Source organism: Aulonocara stuartgranti (assembly GCF_965226115.1).
Source record: "Aulonocara stuartgranti genome assembly, chromosome: 13".
NCBI classification, from domain to species: domain Eukaryota; kingdom Metazoa; phylum Chordata; class Actinopteri; order Cichliformes; family Cichlidae; genus Aulonocara; species Aulonocara stuartgranti.
The window spans coordinates 11,168,722-11,192,462 of NC_138949.1; the positions used below are offsets into that span (position 1 = coordinate 11,168,722).

Consider the following 23,741-nt stretch of genomic DNA (forward strand, 5'->3'; position numbering starts at 1 on the left):
GCACTTTAATTCTTATTGTTTGCACTGAAGCACCGCAGCAAATTCCTAATGTTGTAAACCTCAACATCTGGCAATAAACCCATTCTGATTCTGATTCTAAACAGAAAAGTTGACAACTGTTATCTCCAACTGAGAATTTAGGCTTTGTCAAGCCAGCTAACACAAAGTAATTCTGGCTGTCTTGACCTTCAGAGTATACCCCTCTGAGGTTACTTCACTAAGTCAGAATCCTTACAATGCAATCAAATGCTCAAATCTTTTCAATATCAAATACTTGAGCTTGCAGAGAACAAGTCAACTCCTGTTGTGATTAAATCCACTGCCCAGTTTTTATGGTAGTAAAACATATAACAGCCATAAGTCTGAAAACTAAAACAACTCAATCTTTCTATGAACTGTTCATTAATGTATTTCGGAAACTGTTAACATAACATGAAGCCAACGTTCAACTCTGAAGCAAGGTCCGCTCAGTTGTGATGCATACTCCACTATAGGAAGTGCTGATAGCATTGCAACTGTTGATTCACAGGCACTGAGTCTATATGCACGATTTAAGGAATTTGCAAGAAATTCGCTAAAGGACACAAATCAACTTTTCTGCATTTAATTTTATAAATAAAAATAGCAAACCTAAACTTATCAGTAACATCAGCTGACTATGTTTATCAAGCTCCAAGTGAAACATCAAAGACTTGTCGAACAGGGTGCTGTCTTTGGTTTCTCTCTTCTCCGGCTGCATGCTCCGTTTATTTCAATAAATCATATTTTGACAAACTATGGCTAAGTGCACAACTTCCTTGGATTTTTGGAGGAACACGGCCACTGGGAAAACCCCAAGAGACAGGAAATACGTCTTTAAAAAAATCTTACACAGATTCAAACCACAAACAGTGTACAGGTTATAATTAATACTGTGCAAAATAGAAATATTGCCATTTAGGAAGCATTCATATTCAATACATAGTTTAAGTCACTGCTGAATTGAACATTTACTTTCTAAAGCCAGTTGATGCATGACTTTCCATTGGTTTCATCAGTCAGGTATGAAAGCACCCTGGCAGATGTGATTAAAAAAACAAAGGTAGGGGAGGGATTGGTCATAACACTCTGTAATTAGGTCTTTATGAAGTTCTTGGTCATGAGGCTATCCTGAGCAGTGGTACAATATGACTGCGGGATTAATTTTAGGTAATTTTACAAGTGAGTGGTACACTGCAGCTCAGTGCTAGATTTTATTTCAGTTTGGTGAGTTAGGCCTTCAGTTCTTTACCTCAAATACTCAGATGAAAAAAGATTTATGTCTGAGAAGTGTAAATCAGAGGTTTAAGCAGTATGTGCTTGTTGTGAGGACGTTCTGGTAAACTCCTCTGAAAATAATGGGTAGCAAGTTTATATTCCTGGCTGATATAAATATGGGTTAAAGGGAAAACCATCGTTAGAGGCAAGTCAAAAAATGCAAAGCTTGCTGTTAAGTGACAACAGGAAATGCATGCTTACATCTAACCTGGCTCTATATTTTACCACGCAGTAAACCAACTGAGAAAGCACTTTTCCCAGTTGTACTGGAAATCTACCAAATTACCAAACTGGTCCTTAACTGGGTTAACACAACCCAGTAACATGATTTGTGAGTCAGCAAGTAAGAATCCTTGAAACAAAAGCTTTCAGTTGCAGACACTCCCACTGGGATCTTTCAGGCTACTTTCTTATTCAACTCTCCAGCCTCTTTAATACTAATTAAAAATACAACTCCCTGTTGCAGTCACACCTCAGTGATCTGACAGTAATTTTCAGGAGCTCAGTAAATAGTTGTCATCCTTTGTTGTGTTTCTGCAGTGGTAAACAGCTCTTTTGTCTCTGCCCTGAACACATATTGGTGAGGTCAGCAACCCGATGTTTGTAGAGGAAATGCAAGACATGACAAGACCAAACATGGCATGACTACAGGCAATATCAGATCCAAAGATACCAGATCATCATCATCACAAAAGAATATAACAAGGAAGATAGTATCTTGCTAGCATGCAGATGATACTGATGATAGATTATTTTAATAAAAGTGTTTATAAGTTCCTGTCTGCTGTATTCAGTAGCTTCCATGTGACTCTTCATTCACTACTCCAATAGATACGGGTGAATGGTAACTGCCACTGACAATGTTGTGGCTAAATTTTAAAATCCTATTAAAGGTGAATAGTATTCCTGCTAGAAATATTCTTTTGCAAGTGTTCTATTGGTTTGATCAAAAGCTTAGTAGCGAAGCCTTCTTCCACTCTTTCTGTCCAGCCTAGTGATCAGGAAAATTCAAGTTTTTGATTTTTTAAAGAAGAAACAAAATATTGAAAAAACTCAATGGAGGATTTAAATTAAAAAAAAGAAGGCAGGGCTAACATTAGGTCAGTTTCCTCTAAATCTGGGACTGTTATTTGTTGGCAGAGATAGTTTGATAATTTTAAAACACAATATTACTGGATATCATTTTATTCATTATATAAGTATCACTTTCTGATGCTAGAGTGGATCAGTGAATGTACACAAGGCTCCATAAGGTTTCTGTACCCCTCCAATTTGTCATGACTGCTACTATACTAACAAGGACACCAAGTGAGCATGTGCCCTCAAAGGCAAATAGAAAGTAGTATAAGGATGACAATGGATTCCTCGTGACTAAAGCAGTCCATGTGCACATCCACAAAGAAGTATAATGCAAATCTTATTGTATCGTCATACATACTAAGAAATGTTTGGAATGGCATTAAACAGCATGAATATATTAAAATGTACACAGCCTGTAGGAGACTGGATTTATAGCATGCTGAGCTTATATAAGCCTTTTTAAAAAAACAACAATGATTCATCTTTAAAAGCCATGATGAATGGGCTGCATTGTGAAAAGATGAAAGTGCAATGAAAGGGCTGGCAAGGGAAAGCCAGCCAGACCGCTGCGTTGACCCCGAGAGCTTTGACACATCCATTGCTCCACGTCAGAATAGACCCCAGCTGAGTTTTCATGATATTGTACAGTAAATCTGAAGTCCTTAGTCCTATTTAATGCAGTCTGACAATCTACCACCTTTAATATGAATATGAATAAGCAGAATCAATTTTCAAAGCTGTAAAACCTAGCCAGCAAAGATGTACATGGCTGCTCCTATCTCCAATGTAAGGACACGGCATTGAAACTGAGTGAACTTGATGATATCTTTCAGTTACATTTAAGCATTGCTGACATTTCATCTAAAGGATCAGTGCAGCTTTCCTATACATATTTAATACTGACATATGGTGCCTCTGCTGAGCATCAGACAGGATTAGGTCTGCCCTTTAATTCTTGCATCCACCACACCGAATCTGTCTGCTCTCATTAATGATCTGGGAATTTAGAAACACCCTCAGCTTCCTAAGAAAAGAAACAAGAAGAAATCGACTTTATTCAGGTTCTACAGATGATTCACGTCTGTATTGAGCTCTATGGTAACTGAACCAGATATGGCAGTATGATAAATCAAGTGTAGAAAATATTGCCTGACGAAGCAAGGTTTGCCTGTTGTCATTGCTAATGATGCTAGAAGGACTTCAGCTGACAAAAACACCCTTCCAAACCTGCACTGACTCGTACCATTTTCTGCAAAGTAGACAAGACTTTCAAGAAAGAAAAATGATCAGGACACTGAACTGGGAATTGTGCAAACAACTATACAACGGTCAGCATCAGCAAATAGTTCACTTTCCCCCCTAAAGTGATTAAAAACCTGACACAACCCCACCCCCCATTTTATACATCCAAATGACTAATGGACTAACTGTATCCGTGCTCCAGCTTCTTCAGAGATTCTGCACACAGATCATGTTTTTCCTTTTTATCAGTTCAGCAGTAATTTTAACACCAGTGATAGCAAGGTGAGTAAAAATAGAGAGGTGAGGCCAATTAGGCTGACGCTGTTTGCTGCCAAGTAACAAGCACAGTCATTTTTCCATTACCACAGATAAGCATGTGAACGCAGTATGAAAAATGCCCATTTTTATATCGTGAATCGTTAATTAATGCAGTTTGTGAGATGAAGATGGGAGATGTTGGATCTATGTTAACGATCCATCTTTTTAACATTAATCTTAGACTATGTAATACAAAATTCTCATGTGCAATGCTTTGCGGCACCTAGATTTAAAACAGTAACATCCAATTTTTTGTCCTTAACCAAGTAAGTGTTCATATTTAATTTAATTTCACCTCAGTGCAGATCTAACTTAATTCTTTGTTAAAATAAAGCTGCTTGAATTTAATGCACAGAAAAAGAGAAGGTGGCACAACTGCAGTGTGGGTCAACTGATCAAAGGCGCATGGACAGAAACTGGAATCCAGACAGTTCAGACTCCTTAATCTGTGATTAGACGAGCAAGCAAGCAGGGCATCCAACTCCATGTTATCGGAGATTTCTCACTCCAGGGACTGTTATGTCCTCATCCAGACAGAAAAGGCAAAGATGCTGATTCTTTTCTGGGGCTGTTAGCCAAAACAAGGAAAAAAAATCTTCTATTTATGAGACTCAGTAAGATGAAAGAAATGTTCTTTGAGTATGGCTGACAGTTAAGGTAAAGTGATTTGACGAAGGATAAATATAACTGCACTGCCAGTCTGTGTTTGTTTACAAGAGAAGACTCTGCTAGAAATGTAGTACAGGATTTCAGACTGCCATGATGACAAATCTTCATGTTTTAAAACGGTCTGTCATGTTTTCTCATTCATCAACATCATAAATGTTTTGTGTCTGAAATAATGGTGTCTGTGTTGCTGCTGGCATATACAGCTCAGGAAATGCCTCACTGGGAGAGGTGGGAAATAAACAGTGCAAGAACAAGAGAGAAAATATGAGTTGAGAGACGCTGTCCCCAGTGTGCTTATTTTGACAGGATCCTCCCTGTATCAGAGGACACTTTCCTCGCCTCGCTTGCTGGCTCAGGAAGCTGGATCTCTTCACTAGCAGAGACCCCAGTATCCGCCCACAGAAGAATCTGGCCTCGCTCCCATACTGAGGTCCACGCAGGGGGAAACAAACCTTTCTTCCCTTTGTGAGACATTCAACATGAGCATTCAGTGCATGCCTGATCACCATAAAGCTCAGGGCCAATTCAGCAAAACTTTTCAATAGAGTGGACAATCCACAGCTCAAATCCTGGCTCCGTTCCAGAGAGCAGGTTGTTAGTCAACAACGGAAGGGAGAAGGGTACTGAAACCAGACTGAAGGAGGCTGATTTCAGTTGCACCAGCAGCTCTCTAGTTGCCAGGAATGTGGAATGTTTCCCAAGGAAATTCCTCCTCCTCCAGGAAAGCAGGGAAGGAAACCAAGAGAATTTTGACACATATCAAGCAGTGGGAGTAAGCACGAAAAAGAGGGGCGTGAAGGTGCTGATTGGTCTTCTGTCAGCAAAGTGTGTGAACAGCATGGACAGCATGGAGCCAAGTTGAAATCTTATTTGAAGACATGATAAAACAAAAGGGAACTAGTTTAACTATTAATGTGACTAAAATATGAAACATGTCTTAAAAGAAAGCCACATTATGGATTCTTATTTCTCTAACAAGAAAAATAAAAACGTCACGATCCAGTTACATTTGCAATATTGTTACTTTCAGTATCTGCTTTAAAAATGGAGCTGTCATCCCTCTAAATGCACCTTTGTTCTGAGTTGTTTATATTTTGCATGGGCATCTTGCCAAGTATCATGCCATGAAGTCAAATGTTGCTTCTGTAACAGAGCATTAACAACATGCTCTTTGGGGATGATTCCTCAGCCTAAAAGCTTGCTTCATTTACATCATTCAAAATACCATATCAAATATGAACATTTAGCATCAGGTGTCAAACAACGATTGTAAACATGGTGCAAACAGATGTGGCGACTGTGTCACAATCCTGAAGGGCACTGGAGGCGGCTGATGTATATGATTCCAAAAGGAAGCAGAGGATTAAGCAGACAGTGTGTGTGCAGCATGAGATTACTAGCTCCTCTTTTCCTGTTATGAAATCAGATTACAGCAGCTCCCCTGCTAAGAGAAACAATACCCATGCCTTGAGATGAAACACTTATTGAGGAGGTGAAAGGGTGAATTTAGATCATATTATCTGACAGTCAGGCGTTCTTTACTTGTACCCAGATTTAATGGTCTCAGCAAAGGGTTAATCACTGAATTTACAGAAAACTCGAAAATAAATCTAAGAGATTAAGGCCATGGATGATACTAGAAACTGCACGCTAACAGTTATGCATGAGGGATATTTTTACATATCCCTTATGCATCACAGCATAAAGGCATAAGGGATAAGTAAAAAATGTCTTGCTGATGGCTTCATCTCTGCTGACCCAGAACAAATATGACACAATAACGTTGCTCTACTTGAGCCCGGGTTTGTTTTCGTTTATCATCTATATCTGCCATACACAACACAAATCTGTTTGATACACTACAGATTGAGGCAGAAGATACAAACATCTGACCAGAGTCTGCAAAGTACACTCAATTACTATCAAGATAAGGCTCTGCCGCTCATGAGAGAGTAAAGCCATCTTGGGACTCACATGAATCACACAGACAGAAAGAAGGACGCACTACTCGGCAGAGATAAACATCAGACGGGAAGAGGAAGACGTTTTTTCGTAGCTTGCGAGCTAACTGAGATGTATTCACTTCTCTGAGTCCAGAGAAATGTAATAGAGGGATCTTTATACACAGAGGATTTAAAAAAGAAAATCAAGGGCACGCCAACATTTTCAGATCTACAAAACATTTTCCATTTAGCAACCCAAAGAGGATGATGTTTACTCTGAAAGCAGACAAATTGTCAGCTTGAAAGTAAGTTAGTTATAGCTTCATAATGCACCTAAAGCTTTGGACACATTGGAGGTTGGAGAGCTTTTATGGACACATTAGCACGCTGCTTGTTCGTGTGTAGAGATGATGTTGCCACAGATTTGAGCTAGGTGCCACTTTTCAAATAATGTCTGGGCTTGGTTTAGTCTCAGGTAGTATATTTTCAGCTCTTTTAGGGTTTTATCAGTGCAGATGTTTATGAAAAAGTCCTCTATTTTGAACTTGGCAAGAAGCCAATGCTCTCATCCTGCTGAAAATTCTTTATCAAAATAAGATAAACACAGGACCATATTTTGACCGTCGCATTAGTGCCATTCCTGCAAATACCACATCATTACCTCAACAAATTCTTGCCTGTAGACAGCTCAGCTGGATTTTTGAACAGGCCACTAAACTTCTTTAGTTCTGCTGTGTAACCGCAGCTACACCTGTCTCTTTATTATTCTCGTATGCTTAAATAAAGGGGAAAGGATTGGTAAAAATAAAACCACTCTACCAAAACTGTTAGGGTCAAAACAGCTAAGAAAGCACATCATCCACCATGCAGAGCACTGACTAAATTATTTTTAAATCTACTCTAGTACAAAAATACCCCAGTTTTTTAAAAGCTTAGTTTTACATGCATAACTTTATATTCAGCACAATTTCCCAAAATATCAATGAGACACTTAAATGTGTCCAGTAAGCAGGTTACATGAAGATGAATAATGTGGGTATTATGTCCCTCAGCTGTCTTTGGTAAATCTGCAACATCAGCAAAGCAGTTGTCTATTCTTTTAAGAGGGGAAAACAGGTGAGACTTCTGCACTTCCCCCCTCCACTGCAATAATAATAAAAACAAGAAAAACAAGGGGAAAAATTATCAGCTTATAAGAAATAACCTGCAATATGAACAGCACGCTGTATTTCACTGGAGGGTGGCAGACTGGCAGGCATGGCAATGCTGGAATCAAAACAATGCTTCTCTAACTATTCCAACAAGCCTGTTAAGGATGGAGCTGTCACAACACTACGTCCAACAGGTAGGAGCCAGAATACTGTATGGTGCACTGCAATAAAACTCTATTTGCATTTGGATATACCCAGAATTTAACAAGCGCAAGATTCTAAAATATGAATTTTGTTTCATCCAGCTCCACAGTTAGAAACCATAAATCTGTGCTAATATAATAGCATATAAAAGCTAACAACATGTTTTCCATTCTGACAAAAACATCCTTTCCTGAGCATGGCTTTCAATGGAGCTGAAGGGCTTAGGATTATTTACCATGTTGTAATTATTAGAAAACAACAGCTGTGCGTGATGTTTTGGAGTACCACAATAAAAAACACTCAGCTGGTAACAGCCCCGTGGCCTCATCTGAAACCGTGCCACTTAGCTGGACACCCACATTTGCTAAAGGCCAGTTGAAGAGCAAACAGCTGCACACAACATGGCCCAGCCCCTGAAAGAATGCCAAGGCAGAATCCCCAAAACAAGCCTTGGGTTGGGCTTCATACAGGACTTTTCACACTAGCTTACACTAGCAGAATAGCCTGTGAGCACTATATCTCAAAGCCACCGCATATAACAATAATTACAATAAGGCTTTTCAGGCTGAATAAATAATTGTGTCATGAATTAATATGCCTAATAAGTTCTTCTCCATACATATCAGATCTAACAAAGTATCCCATTCATCAACAAGAAAGCTGTGGGTCGAGTAACAGTGTACCTTCACTGTAAAACTCATTAATAATTCATTGTGATCCTCACCCATATTCATCTCGGATACAGTGCCTTGTACATCATCCACTTCAGAGAACAGTGTAATGACAGACGTAGGAAATCAATGTACATAGTATGGCATGTTGTATGAATGCACAACATGCTGCTTTCTGCAATCCAGTCTTAAAACTTAACAGATACAACTATCCAAAATAATCTCATGCATTAGTCACTGTGCAGCATTTGCTGTGGCCTGTCCAGGAACTAAATAAATAGTGAAATCACATTTTCAGAAACAGGACTACAATGAAAAAGGGCAGGGAGCTGTATAATCTAAAAGCAGTGCTGTCACTTCAAAGACGATTCATTCTCATTCAAGCTGGCTTTAAATCGTTTGAACCATCACAGCCAAACAGAACAATATTCAACATTCACACAGGGATCTGAAAGATCAGGAATTTTCCCACATGCAATGATTCCGTTCGTACATACATGCTCATGCAGGCACTATAGAGACACAGGCACATATACACACATACGGCACATTGACTGTAGAGGAAACCCTCCCCTCCAAGCCCACTTCTATCCCAATGAGTGGAACAGATCTAGGTCAAAGCTGATTAATGTGCCCACAGCTCCCGAGAGGTTTCTGGTCAGGTGGCACCAATGCCTGCTCACTGCTGAAGAATACTAACGCAAAGTGTCGCAGATAACTGATAACGCAACAGGAAAACAATAACATTAAACAATCAAAAGTATTTAATTTCTTGTCATATCCGCTGTTTCGTCATTACTGTGAGTCGCTTTGTTTGTGATTGTTTATTGCTGTCTATAACGGGGTAGTCGACTCCGATCTATAGAGACGTAATCACAACACAACCCACAGCATAAGAACTTAAAAATTCTGGGAATTTCAAATCGCCAGGCAGCTGCAAAACTGCTCGTTTGGTCAGGCAGCTCATGACACATAGGGCTGCAAAAGGATAAAAAGGATGTCTGTTGCTTATGAGACGAACGGCATCCATGCCACTGTATTTATAGATAGTTATGCCGCTATTGGGTGGCAAGCATTCCTTATACCTAATCAACTACAGGCCTATCCGGACATTTATTATGTGCAAAGCTTCATCACCATAAAAAGAACATAAAGGAAACCTAGTAGAATCCGTATAACAGATGAACTGGTTAGCTGAACTTTTGTTAGCCAGTTATAACGGTCGAAATACATTAAAAACACCGAGTGTTAATAAATTATTACAGGCTTGTTAATTCGTCTAAGCTATTAAGATACAAATGGAAATTTTAACATTGGTACTTTTGGCGCACTGCACCTTAACGTGGCAAAACAAATGTGCATTTAGCACAAAACATTATAGTAACTTCAAAACATTTGCTAGGTAGCTTTAGCATTAGCCACCTTGCTAGTTAGCTTGACAGTTAGCTCCCCAACAGTGTTTTGGAAATGTGAGGCAACTCGTCCGTCCTGCCTAACGTTCCACTCAGCGAGGGCGTTGTTAAAGCAAACGTTAGCCAAAGATTTATTCAACGTTATGGAGGCTTGCAAACATTGTGATTTGTGGTATTTTCACGCTAACATGCCAATGTTAACGTTACCTCGGGACGCAGCTTGGAGATGATCGGTCTATCTCCCAAGTCGCAAAAAGGTTCATGGGCACAGGCATGCTGCCGGAGCCCGAGCCTAGGACCACAGCCCCGGCCAACGCTCCGGTCGGGAGGCTCGTCGGCGCTGGTCCACCACCGCCACCGCTGCTCGGGTTCAGGAAAGCGGCACGGACGCCCCCTCTCTCTACAGCCGCCGCCATCATCACCACCACTGCTTGGGGAGCAGCCCTAGCTAAGTGTCGGACGAACGCGGGAGCCGCTGAACTCCGTTGCTACCTGCTCCTGCTCCTCCACACTGACTCCCAGCTGCTCCACACTGACTGGAGATGCTGATAGTCGGGGCGGGGCCTGTTACCACTGATAGAGCACGTCGCTGCGTCCAGGGTGGGACATGCTTACTATTAAACTGAAATTTAGCATACACACGATAGATACATTAAAAAAATACACGTCATAAAAATACTAATCTATCTCTGGCCTTGTTTTAGGTGAAATTTAATTAGTATTTCCATTTAGCTGGGTAAAAGTGCTGGCCTACATTAAAAGTTCAGCCTGGACTTTTTAGTCTTTTTATCCTTTCATTTAATCCAGTTCGTTACTGTCCTTTATTTATCTATTCTTTTACATTTTCAAAAAAAGTGCAAATAATGAGTTAAAATAAAGATCAAAATAAACATTCAGCTAGGTAATAGCCTTTTACCTCATTTAATATCTACGGAATCTAAGCAGGTGACAGCCTAAATACCACCAAAACTGATTAGGTTTGTTTTTTATTTTTATTTTCATGTGAATGTGTTTAAATTGTTTACTAATATCAAAGCACTGCGCGTCAATGACACAAACCAAATCTTTTCAGTTATCTTCAGTACTCAAATTTTAATTCAAAATCTGCCCACTTTCAGGTGCATATTTTTTCCTCCTCAAATAACTGTTGAAATGTTATTCAAGATTTATCATCAGTCTTTACCGTGAGTCAGTTATTGCATAATAACACCTGGTACATGATACCTGATTCAGTTATTGTTCTCATAAGGCAGTTGTTGGGAAACGCATTGAGTGTAACTGTGACTAAAGACTCTAGAAACCTGACTTGACATAACATGCTCAGGAGGGTTGGGTAACGAGTGTGACAGCCTGTTTAAAGCACCGGGAAAACACACACACACACACACACACACACACACACACACACACACACACACACACACACACACACACACACACTCCATTTGTCAAACCTTTCTCTATTTTGAAATATTCTGTGGTCTTTTGTAATATTAACACGTCATTCTGGATTTCCTGATCGATCATTGCTGGCGTATTCACCTTGGCTTTAATTACTTTTCATAGAGTTTTTTTCCAGTCTTTCACTACAACAATGAGTCACTGTCAGAGCTCGCACAGATAAACAAATGTGAATTTTTTTAATGAAAGAACTTCTTCTTTATTGCCTGCAAACCTAACCTTATCACACCTGACAGTAGACACATCTCTGACTGAGGGTAGCAAACATAAAACAGTGTCAAATATGTTATGGTTCACATGTCAAAATCCTGATCAATTACAATAAAACAGTGTAGAATTAATCTTCCACCCTAAGGCAGTGTGCGTATAGAAATCCGAATAAAAAGAAGGAAAACTAGTAAGCTATTTAGTATAAAAATGCATTACTGAATGAGTGCATCGCCACCTAGTGTTTGAAAATAGCTCTACATCCAGCAAAAATCTGGACACTTTAAAAAGCTATGGTTGCAAGTTGAAATTCACCCAATAGATGGCGCACTTTCTGCATTTATGGATCAATATTACAAGAAAGCTGCGCCTTTTTCTCCTCTTCTTCTTTTTGTCTCGCTCTCTCGATTGAACCTCCTCCTCCTATAAGTGTGAGTGGGTGGATGCATATATTCTGACACTGTGACACTGCTGATGTTTCCACAACACGACAGTCTGACACTTTATTACCAAGCCTCTCACCTTTATTGAGTTACAGCAACAAGAATTACAATACTCAGCCATTAGACTGTCACATAAACACCTGATCAGTGACAGCCGTACGGCCTCAAAATTAAAGAAATTGTTCCGCTTTTAATATCAGGAGAACAACTATCTGGGAAAGGAGAGATCCTGCAGTGCACTGACAGCTGACAGGCTTTAGCAAAGACAGGAAAGTGAACATAGCAATGCACCTCTCTGACGTCACCACTATACTGTAGGCAGTGAACAACGTGTTGTCTCTTAGGTAACACTGATTTATTCCTTGAATAAAAACCACACATCTTTCATAATTCCAGAGTGATAAAAAGCAAAGGCATGTTTCCAAGCACATCTTTATTTTTAGGTGTGTGAGCTATTGTTCTAGACTTGTGACATTGTTTGCGTACCACCTCCACACCATCAAAGTCAGGCATTTTTAATGAACAAGCCTTTCATTAGAAGCTAAAAACAGCACTCGCCTCAATCACTGCGCAGGCTCCAGTCACACATGTTCCAGCTTAAATTTAGAACTTCAAGGGCATCAGTCTTTTTTTTCTTTTCTTCCTAGTGTTTGCAAAAACTTGTAAAGTTATCAAGACTTGTAGGAAACTTTGTATCTCTCTCCAAGAAATGGGAGCCAGCAGTTTGTTTTGTTGTTGTTGCTGTTTTTCTGTCTAATGAATAGGAGGTTAATAGGAAGTAAGCTAAATATCTCCAACAATCTCACTGCAGTTTGGCTATACAATGCAAATGAATCAAATCTGATAATGTGGCTATTGTTCCAGAAGAGAGAGAGAGAGAATATATTAGCACTGTCAATCTGTTCACAAGTGGGTGCCTGTATGCAGCAAAATTTGGACCATATTGGTGCATTAATTAGAAGTGTTTAGGGCCCGCTGAGGGGCATAGAATAAATTCTTGCCAGCCATATGCTGACCCCCGAGGTGCGCAGTGGCGTGGTGCTGCGGAAGAGTATGGATACTCATTTGCAGCACAACATACTGCGTGGGAGCAGCATGATACCTGCAGCAAAGAGTGTTTATTTGAGTTTGTGCCTCTGGAGGCAGAGTCAGCATCTGCCTTCCTACACACTTTATAGTTTGTGCATATAAAGATGTTAAGTGGACACAATCAAAAGAGACAGATGAAAAGAGCTCCATCTTTTCTAATTTTAATTGCACATTTCAGAGGTGTTTTGTACCGTTTAAAAACAGAAAGGATCTTAAAAAAAGGTTGGTTTTAACAGAGTTTGCTATCTGTGCTTTCATTGAAGTGCTCGGTGTAAAGGTCTGCAGAGGAAAAAAGGGTTAACTTTCTGCTCTATCAAAGCCAGCCCATTTAACATTAGTTTAAAGGGGGTCTTGTTCATCAGGGAAGCCGTGCACAGCGTTACTGTGATGGTTCTCATTTCACACACATATTACAGCCGGCTCCGGTGTCGGCTCGCGGTGATTGGTCTTTGGTGAGTAGTCGGGCCCAATTTAAAGACCTTGTCTATTTGTAATCTGCTGAAAACATTATCGCATGGCCTGACACAGTGTATAGAGCAGATAAAGCCAAAGCGTATCTCTTTCGTCTTCATGAGCTCTCTGTACACCTCTCGCTACTAATAACACTTCAAAACACTAACAGCTGCAGATAAGCTGCTGATCTAATTAAGGTTTTGCAATCCCAGCACATTAACGATATTATTTTCTTGGATTACATCGTCTGTTCAAGCACAATTGACGTACAATTTCCAGAATTTTTGATTGATCTCAGGTATTATCACGAATCCTGTGCTTGGTTTGAGTTTGTGTGCTGCAAGCATCTGTAAGGGGGATGAAACTGAAGCCCATCGAGTCTGAAAACAAATGAGAAAATATGACTGAAATCTGTCAACAGCAAGAAGAAAAACACACACACACACAAAAAAAATCCCTAAAAAAATAAACTAAAGCACCAGAGGAATTTAAACCTGAGTGGCAAAGCTCATTTAAATCAACATTTCCAAAAATCCACTTTGAATCTATTTCCCATCTTTTTTTTTTCTTTATGAAAATAGGAGTTATTTAGTCTTAGCAGGTAAAACGCAAGGTGATACAGCTGAATGGCTGTTGAACGTCCTTATAGCGTTAGCAGCATACTATAGCATACTATAGTATGCTTCTTTGAAAACCAGCTGCCTGACTGCATGTGATGTGAATACCTCTCTGTAGGAGTTAGGAGTGTCACGCTATTCACGGTACTTATTTGGACTAGTCTTATGACTGAGTGTAACCCAGTAGAGCAGGTATGTGACTGACTGATTATCCTTCAAAGGAACCTCAAATGAATGTTTCATCGTTAACATTATTATCTACATTTCACCCTTCTAATTTCCCATATGCTCCCAAGATCTTTGTTGCTGTGCCTTGTCTTTCACTTATGATCTTTGCTTAGGGATTAGCGACAAGAAAGAGGAAAGTAGCCTCTACATTTATTAAGAAAAGAAGCATTTTCCTTTTTTACAGTGTTAGAGCCTCAAACCAGATTTGCATAAATCCAGAGCGATGTGGGAGTCAGACTGGAACATAACAATTGACAAACACCTCTTTTGTCTTCACTTTCTTCTATGTGCTTTAGGTGTGGTATAGATATTGATTTCTTTGTACACTGTACCTGGCTCTGTATAAAAGTGGCCCCTTCTGGTATGACCTCTGAATTATATTGAGTATATCACAGGAATCGCTGTTTCTTTAGATCCTGAATTGAGTTTACTGGGAAACGTGGTCAGTCGATCTGTGAACAAACACCAAGTAAAATTTATAGAGGTCACCTTATACGTAGCTAGGAAACGTATTGCAACAACATTAAAATCTGCCTCCCCTCTCGGTATGTACCATTATATACAGTAAAAGCTGTATCGGTACATTAGCCAAGATTTAAAGATGTGACCTTGGGTGATGCATATATATAAAAGATGGATATCCAGTAATGAAACCACTATTGTAGATGCTTTTTTTGAGGGGTTACGCATCCTCATCCTCGGAAAAGAGAACATGGCATCAAATTTACAAAACAGATCTTTGGAACGTCTCAAATACTCTCAAAAAATGTATTTTAATTTCAGTTGTGAATAAACTGCAACCCAGCGAAAAAAGGGATAGATTCAATACTTCATATTGCCACTTATCACTGAAAAGAAAATCCCATTTGGAGGTTATGAGTGAAATGAGATTCTTTAACACAAGCCCTTCATCATCTTACAAATAAACCAAGGCAAGAATGCATCTGTGAATAGAGGTTCCTAACAACTCGGTACATTTATTGTGTATTTGCACATGAATAACAGAGACATTCCCATTCCATCTAGCCAAGATGCATTTGTGCTGGTTGTTTATGGAAACCCTCCTTACGCAGGGCGCATTAACATTTCGAGTGGAATAAAGTCATTTTTTTTCTCCATTTTTTTTCCTTCAGAGTGATAACAGTGTACTTAAGAAACAGAGTTATAGTAGGAGATGATAAACAAAGAGAGCTGGCCGAGGGGAAAATGAAAACGTGATCTTGCTGGATCTTACTAATATGCAAATAAGGGGAGACATCATGTGTCGGCTTTAAATCTCATTTCAAAACTCGCAGTACATGAAGTCTCTCAGTGGTTACCAGTGTAGCTTCACTGAATACACAAGCAGACCCCCCCCCCCCCCCCCCAACACATATTGTGTTTCCACTGTGGACAATAGAGCCTAAAAAGACAAGAAAGCAGAGAGCTACAAAATCCATTTGCATCAATATCGGCTGCATAGACAAGCAGGCAAGACAAAAAGCCCTGTAGGAGTGCTTAAGACCTGCAGCATCTCACGTGAGGGCCTTGAAGGTCTGAAGCCAGGTAGCCTTACAAAGGGCAACTCTGGACAATGGCCAACACATGGGGAAATGTTCTGCAGCCATTAAGATTACCATTTAAGTGGAAGCAGGAAATGCACCTGCCATCTCGCTCTCCTTCCTCCTTTCTTCTTAATATGCTCAGATGGGAACCTTTGTTGAAAGGAACCATTTTGCATTTATATTTCCCAGGGTAAAACAAGAGGCACAGGGGGAAACTCCCGGCTTGCCGACATGTTCCTCGCAGAGAAAACATTTCCTAACGAGTCCTTTTAAGCTTCGCTTGATTATTTTTCTGCATTTGAATCGTAGCTGGAATTGCTAGCGCGTGTTTTCCATGTTTCCACAACCCCCCCCCCCCCCCCCCCAAAAAAAAACAAAAACAAACTTCATCTATTTTTTACTGTTAAATAAAAAAGGTATCTGCCTATCACAACACTCCCTGAAGCCATCTGATGAGAAGAAGCAAACCCTGAAAAAAACAAGTCCTGAAATGCCTTATGCAAACTGCGATGCTAACAGAGGCTATACCGCTCCCTCTGTCCGACATGCGGTTAACACAGCCAGTGTTGTTTATATGTGTGTGTTTTTGTGTCTTTGCACATTGTTTATCGTGCCCATCCAAAGATAGACTTCAATTCAAAAAGCTGAGCTGTCAAGATTAATCTAAGATCAATTTCTGTGCAGTATGACTATTTTCTGTGATGGCAGACAGAGTTTCTTTGTGATGCTGGGATGGCAACTTACTCAGAATAAATGTATTTTTCTTGCACATTCCCCCCGAGAACAGCGGCATTTCAATTGTAGTTGTTTAAAGTATGCATTCCGAACTACACACTTCAATGGCCTGTCTGATATGTCTAAAAAAAGAGCAACTGCATGGAAACCTTATTTCAAAAGTACAGCGAAAGATTTAAGACATAAAATCCTTGAAAATACAACTGCAGCTTATTTTGAGAAAGAAAAATAAGGAAGGGGATTTTCTAACTACTCAAGACAACAACTTTGAGCCCCTACTTATTTACTGTTGGACAGGATGACAGATGAGGTCCGGAAGGAATTTGCAGATGACACTGTGATCTAAAATGAGGGTAGAAGAGAGCCTGGAGAGGTGGCGGTATGCTCTGCAGAGAAAAGGCATAAATGTAAGTACCGTAGATAAGACAGGATACATGTGTGTGAATGAGAGGGACTAAGGTGAAAAGGTGAACATGCAGAGGATTAGAGGTAGTGAAAGTGGATAAGCTTAAATGCACCCAAAGAAGGGGGCAGTAAAAAGGAGAGGTGAAAAAGAGCATGCATGCAAGGTGGTGTGGGTTGAGGCAAGAGTGAAAGGGAAGATTTACAAGACAGCAATGAGTCCTGCTAAGATGCATGGTTTGGACACGCTGTTATTGACAAAGAGACAGGAAACTAAGCTGGAGGCGGCAGAGCTGAAGATGGGAATGACTAGGATGGACGAGATTAGAAACAAGTACATCAGAGGGACAGCTCAGGTTGAGCAGTTTGGAGACAATCCAAGAGACGCAAGGTTCAGATGGCTTAGATATGTGGAGAGGAGGGGTAGTGGATATTCTGAAGATAGAGCCAGGGAAGGGGGAAAGAAGACCAGAGTGGAGATTTATGGATGTAGTGAAGGAGGACATGCAGAGGGTTGGTGCGAGATAAAAGGAAGCTAGAAACAGGATGAGGTGGATACAGATGATCCACTGTGGCAGAAGAAGAAGAAGCTAAGTACCAGCAGACATTTACTTTGCTTTGTACAAATCACAAATCATCAGAGAGACTTGGGTTCAGTCCTCAGTTACGAGTGCCTTGTTCATGGCTTTGTAGGTCAGAGAACTCACGCTTTAAGATTTTAGCAACAGAGAGGACGATAACTAACACTGCTGTGTTATTAAACGAATAGTTGATCATGTGTCCATTCTTATTGAACTGTGGAGAAAGGATGGATGGGCACAAGAAGAAAATATCTGTGATTAAGCCTGATGAGATGCTGTAAATATGATCCCTTTATCCAAGCTGCCAGTAATGAAATAAAAGTGCCACTGTTTCCGAGAGAATATGTTGGTCCTTGTTACCAGATAAAGCTGTTATTGCACTGCTTGTCCTTGCTTCACGTTGTCCTTCAGCAGGCACTGAGCTGTGACAGGAAGCATGCAGTACCTTCTGAATGTCAGCAGGCCATGCTTTGACCTCACTGTTGCCCTAACCTGTCACTGACGTCTCTCACCGCTCTGCCTGTGGACAGGTTAAGGCAACATGGAAAAACTAGGATATCTGAATTTCACAGACAGAGCAGAACAGAAATGGGGAAGGGATCACTTTGCAAACACTACCCCGAGGGCCACAACGGAAAAACAGTACTTGCTTTATCTTGTCGGCGAGCCTTAAATGTCGGGAGCATTTTCCCTGACCCCTGTCAAAACTAAACGCCGTCAAAGTGAAGCTGTGCTTCGGTGTGTGACCTGTAAGCCTCCACATTAGATCCAGGGAAAATAAAAGCACATGTTTAAATAAGAGTTATGTTTTAGGGTGTGTGCCATAGAAAACTGGAAATAAACAGCAGAAATATCTCGTAGCTGTCAAAGTAGACAGTAAAATGGACCACACAGCCAAAGCAATGCTTTTACTTAACATTGCACATTATATGTTATTGCTGTTGGTTCAATCCACACAAAGTTTTATTGAGTGTTTCTTGTTCTGGAACTATTTCTTGGCTGTGCACAAAGACTTCCTGGAGTGGTCGACTCCCCTGGCAACCCTCACAGTAATGACAGGTCCTTGGTATTTTGAAGCATCGACTCAACCCCGGTGAAATACAATACAGACATAATGCTAAGAGAGTATAGGTGGTCAATACATATATGGTGCCCAAAGCTAATTTTTGCCCAGGCTTGAGTAGAATTTTAAAGCAACCCTGCACTTCATGCATCACATTAAGTGGAATTTTTTTCTATTTTTCTACAACATGAATACGATTTTAAGACAGCATATGTTGCTATTGTGGAATTGATAAGAAAAAGTCTGGTTTTCTTTGTGTATGTTGTTTAATCTGGAAGTAACATGCACTGGCACATATTGTGACAGGAAGTTGAACAGTGCAAAAACCTGAAAAGGGAGGAACCAAACAGACCAAACAAATCAAAGAACCCTATCTGTCAGAAACCACAGCTTAGGTAGCTTCTCAGTGGGATGTTTGACCTAGATATGAAAACAGAATATCTGAAGCAGCAGGGTATGTCAAGCACGAGTCCCAGGCATTTATTATTTAATCATATTCTGTTAATCCTGCACATAACTGAACTGAAAACTCCTCAGCAGTACAATTTTGAGTGGGTTGTGTCATGGTCCTGGTTGGCCCAGTATTCTTAGTTTTCGTGTGTTTTGTATTTTTTCCTTATTTATGCCTTGGTAGGTTGTTCTGTTAAGATGTTCCTTATTTGATTACCCCCTGTGTGCCCCTCTATGTATCTGTGAGCCCTCGTTTCCCCTCCTTGTGTTTTATTCCATGTTTTCCCCAGCCCGTTATGTCTGTGTTCTCCCCGTGCTCTCTCTCCTCCTGTCTGAACCTCTGTGTACTTCCTGTTTTACTTTGACAGTCTCTCGTCAGTATGCGTCATGTTGTCTTCACTCCTGCCCTGTCTCATTACGATTATCTGTGTCAGCTGTGTTCCCCGTGTGCTCCCACTTCCTTCGTTAACCCTCTGTGTATTTATGTCCGCGACTCCCTCAGTTCAGTGTCGTGTTCTCCCTCACGACTGTGCGCCCCTCCGTGTGGTTCCTCGTGAGTCAGTTCCTTTATGACTTCCCAGTTTTGTTTCATATTATTTTGTATCGCCTTAACTTCTGTCAGCAATAAAGCTGTATTTTGAGTTGAGTTTGCGTTTGGGTCCTCATCCTGCCTGCACACAGCCTAATCATGACAGGTTGTGTATTTGTTCATAGAGACACCCACGAAATTCATCACATGGTACAATGGAGCTGCAAGGTTGCTGCCTTTCCAGCTGGAGGCTAGATTCTTCTCCCATCAAGGGTAACCGTTCTCGTCTCGATTTATTTTGTGCTGACTTGGTTAGCTCTGACAAATAAAAAGCTCACAATACGGAACAAAACTTTCGCAAAGTTCACCTTCAAGAATGTTTTTCTTGTGACAGAGTTTTTACTGTGTGCACCTACACTGCTGCTTAAAATGACTTCAACTTCAGGTTCTTGCTGAAGGCAGTGTATAAATAAGGCAAGCAAGTACAGAGTTGGGAGCTGCGAAAGAAAGAAAGCTATTTCAGATTCTCACAAAATGTTGAATGGACTCATCAGAATGTATTTTTTAAGCCAGAGTTATACTTTTTTTAACCAAAACATACAGAGGAAAGGGTGTCAAAGTAACAACGAGGAGGTGAGGTTTTGGTTTCCAGATTTGCTTTGAGATACGTCAGCTCCGGTTTGAAGTAGCGTCTCGGTTCGCCAGCCGTTTGAAATGACCGAAAATGACCTGAACACTCACATTAAACGAGCCTTATTAATTTTCAGAAGTTCTGGGTTGGAGAGGATTAGGAGTTTGTTTATGTGTGGCTGTGCAGATGATTACTAGGATGGCTTTTACTGGCGATGCTGAGGGATTAGAAAAGAATAAACTCAAATGTAAAATGGTCTGTTATCTCATGCCAGGGAGGAGTGTGGGGACCAGATGTTATCTTTATGTGGGTAATGGGTTATCACATCTTGGGTCACAGCTTACAGATTTATTGTCCTTCTCTCTCCCTCTTAGATATTACGGAAGTTTTCATTATCTCTTCCACACACTGTCACCTCAGTGACTCAGCTTCTTCCTCAGCCCAATGCGTAGTCACAAAGCAGCTTAGTTCCCGTCACCTCATTTACCCTCTCACACCAATCTTCATAACTCCTTATCACCATAAACATATCACTGAATTCCAGCAATGACTTTCCGGTTATTAACTTTCATACTGCAGTTCTAAAGCTGATGGGAAGATGGGGAATTTATCTGGCCATACTTTGAGGATAAGAAATGGTTAATGGTTGTTTGGCTTTATCTCCTAAGTGGGAGATTCTGAATGGTTTGACAGATGCACCTATCAAATAATATAATGGGTAGTGAGTCAAATGTCAGATAAAGCAACAAAGCTGCAAAAACAAACTAAAGGCTTTATTCAGTTTGGTACATTTAGCTGGTATTCGCCCAAAATGCCATTTAACCACGCTGTCACATAAGAAAGCAAATATCTGACAAATGCGTGCAACCATTAACACCTTAAATCCCCCAATTATTTAATCAATACAGGCTTCATCAGAGCTGACGACTTGGATAATTCTCAGAGCTGGTGTCGTCTTCTTTTTCGTCCTTGCTCTGAGAATTATCCAAGCCACCAGGGGAACAACAAGGGAATAAACTGGGATTAGACTTCTGTATATCCTGGGAGCTGTCGCATAATGCACAAATGTAAATGGGGTCATGTCAAATAAGTAGAGAGCCTGATATTTCTAGTTGGGTAATCATCCCAAAGCGGAAGTCCAAAAATATGGAGCTTTCTGAAAAAGGCAGTCCTATGTATAGCAGATATTAATTCTTTGATATCTCCAAGATTTCTGCTGACATGTATTCTATGATTTCAACAGAACTAAGTGTCTGCAGTCATGCTAGCAGCCCTGTGAGGCTGTACTAAGGCACATAAAAGATAGACGCAACCACTGTGACTGCAGCCATTACTTTGTGACCTTTTGATCTGCACTAGAGCCTGGATGATAAGGGATTTTTGAGACTAATATGGTAATGATATTTGGTGTTTTTAAAGCACAACATTCCCATATATAAGCACATATCCCAAACATTTGTTATGCATAGTTGTGTCTTTACTTGCTTTTCCTCTGCTTGATTCTACTCAGATCAGCTAGCTGTTGTGTGGTGCCAGCAAGGAAGCTGCAGAGTTCCCTCTGTTGGAGAAACAATGCAAATCAACATTCATGGCTGTGTTTCTCACCTGTTTGCTTTGACTGTTTTCATTTTCATTCATTGGCCATTATAAATGAAGATACCAAAGATAGCTAAATAGCTAATATCTATACAGATAATATCAGTTGGCCAATAAATAATTTGGGCTAGTTTGCACCAGTGGTTTATTTGAAATCAATCAAATTAATCAAATCAGACACGACAATATTTGGAGAAAGAGCGTAGAGCTAGCATGCTAGTTTGGTTAGCAAGTTGCATTAATAATTAACCCCTGGAGGGCCTTGGGTCGATTTGTGGCTCTAAGACCAATAGTGTATGCATTTTTCTAAGATCCTCCAGGGGTTAAAATTATTAAATAAATTAAAGCTGAAAGTTCTTAATCACATAGTGGATATTCTAATGGCCGCCAGTACTACCCCTCATCCTTCTAGTAGACACACTTAAGGTGTGAATTTTCTTGAAATATCACAGTCACAAGATTTAAAGAAAACTTGACCTTTGATCTCCTTCAGAGGTCGATACCACTAAGATTCTAAATAATCCAAGATTGTTAATAGATACGCTTATAGCACCAATTTGAAAATCCTAGGTTATATCTTCTCGAGTTATCTTATTCAAGAAGATTTTTAGAAAACTCGACCTTTTCACTGGTATTTAAACTTTTCTGAGATTTTTAGTAGATACATCTATGGCCTTCTACGTTGCCTTCTACGTTGCCTTCTTGCGTTATTGTGTTCACAAACCTGGGTGCCTGTGCCGCCTGCTGGTGGGGTTTACTTTTTTCTACCAGGCTGTGAACACGTTTATTTCTGCTGTAAAGTTTCAGGATGGACGTCTGTGGTGATTTAGCTGCTTTAAAAACTATCCTCCAATGGCCTGTGAAGGAAATGCTGCTGTTTGGCACTTTTGTGCTGCCTTCAATTCAGCCCCACAGGCTGCCTTTTGCTCAGACACGACAACGCTTTGATAATGATCCGGTGTACTGAGAATCTCTTTTGACTATGAAAAGTCCGAGCATCACCAAAAACCTGTGTGATTCGTTCTCCAAGGACCATGAACCACACAAAGGGAAATGCCAGTGCAGAATTGCCTGGGTATTCATTCAATCTCTAAGTTGTTCAGATATTTCACTCCGTAAATGAATAGATGGAAAAGAAGAAATAAATAAATAAAAGCCAATGATTTGTCCCTGCATGCATCACTTCTATTTAGAACAATTTGCTGTGTCATTTTTGTCAATACAGAAAGTTGAAAACTAAGACGTAAGAGGTGCTGAAGATAAAAACTTTTCTGTTCTTTTGTTCGAGCCAAATATGGCAAAACAAAAGAACCCTGTGAATGAAAGCACCAGATTATAGGAATTAAAGTGAAGTGTAGCAGAAGTAACAACAGTTTATAGAGAGCTGTGTGAAATACACGGACCCCACACGCTATACTAGTGTTTTATTATTGCATGTCTGCTGTTCAAACAGTTTCAGAGCAGATCACAAATACATTTTTATCCAGTAAAAATGTTGGAAGACCTCAAATTACATAATTTAAGAAAGCAAAAAAACCCCAAAAACAAACAAAAGACAGCAACAAAGAACTAGTGTTGTACTGTTGCCCCTCTCTGCGTGTGTGTGTGTGTGTGTGTGTGTGAATGAGATCAAATACACAGCACCTTTCCATAGGATCTAACAAACCAACACACCATCCCCTATTGAGCCCCATACTGCACACCCCCATCTGCCAGCCCACTTCCC

General features: G+C 40.2%; 1 protein-coding gene and 1 long non-coding RNA gene across 5 annotated transcripts in view; one reads left to right on the top strand and one right to left on the bottom strand.

Moving 5' to 3' along the window:
- Positions 1-10,549, bottom strand: part of LOC309720373 (phosphofurin acidic cluster sorting protein 2) — a 52,462-nt gene extending 41,913 nt beyond the window's left edge. For 3 of the 4 annotated variants that reach the window (XM_082557235.1, XM_082557236.1, XM_082557234.1), the window contains exon 1: positions 10,194-10,549. In XM_082557235.1, coding sequence (XP_082413361.1) covers positions 10,194-10,405 — 212 coding nt within the window. In that variant the 5' untranslated portion in view covers positions 10,406-10,549. The remainder of the gene's footprint in view (positions 1-10,193) is intronic. The other variant, XM_082557237.1, reaches the window with a different exon arrangement.
- Positions 10,550-19,973: 9,424 nt separating this feature from the next.
- On the top strand, positions 19,974-22,057 carry LOC309719921. The gene is made up of 3 exons (XR_014280357.1): positions 19,974-20,061; positions 21,663-21,813; positions 21,930-22,057. It is a non-coding gene; the product is annotated as an uncharacterized lncRNA (long non-coding RNA).
- Positions 22,058-23,741: the final 1,684 nt, after the last annotated feature.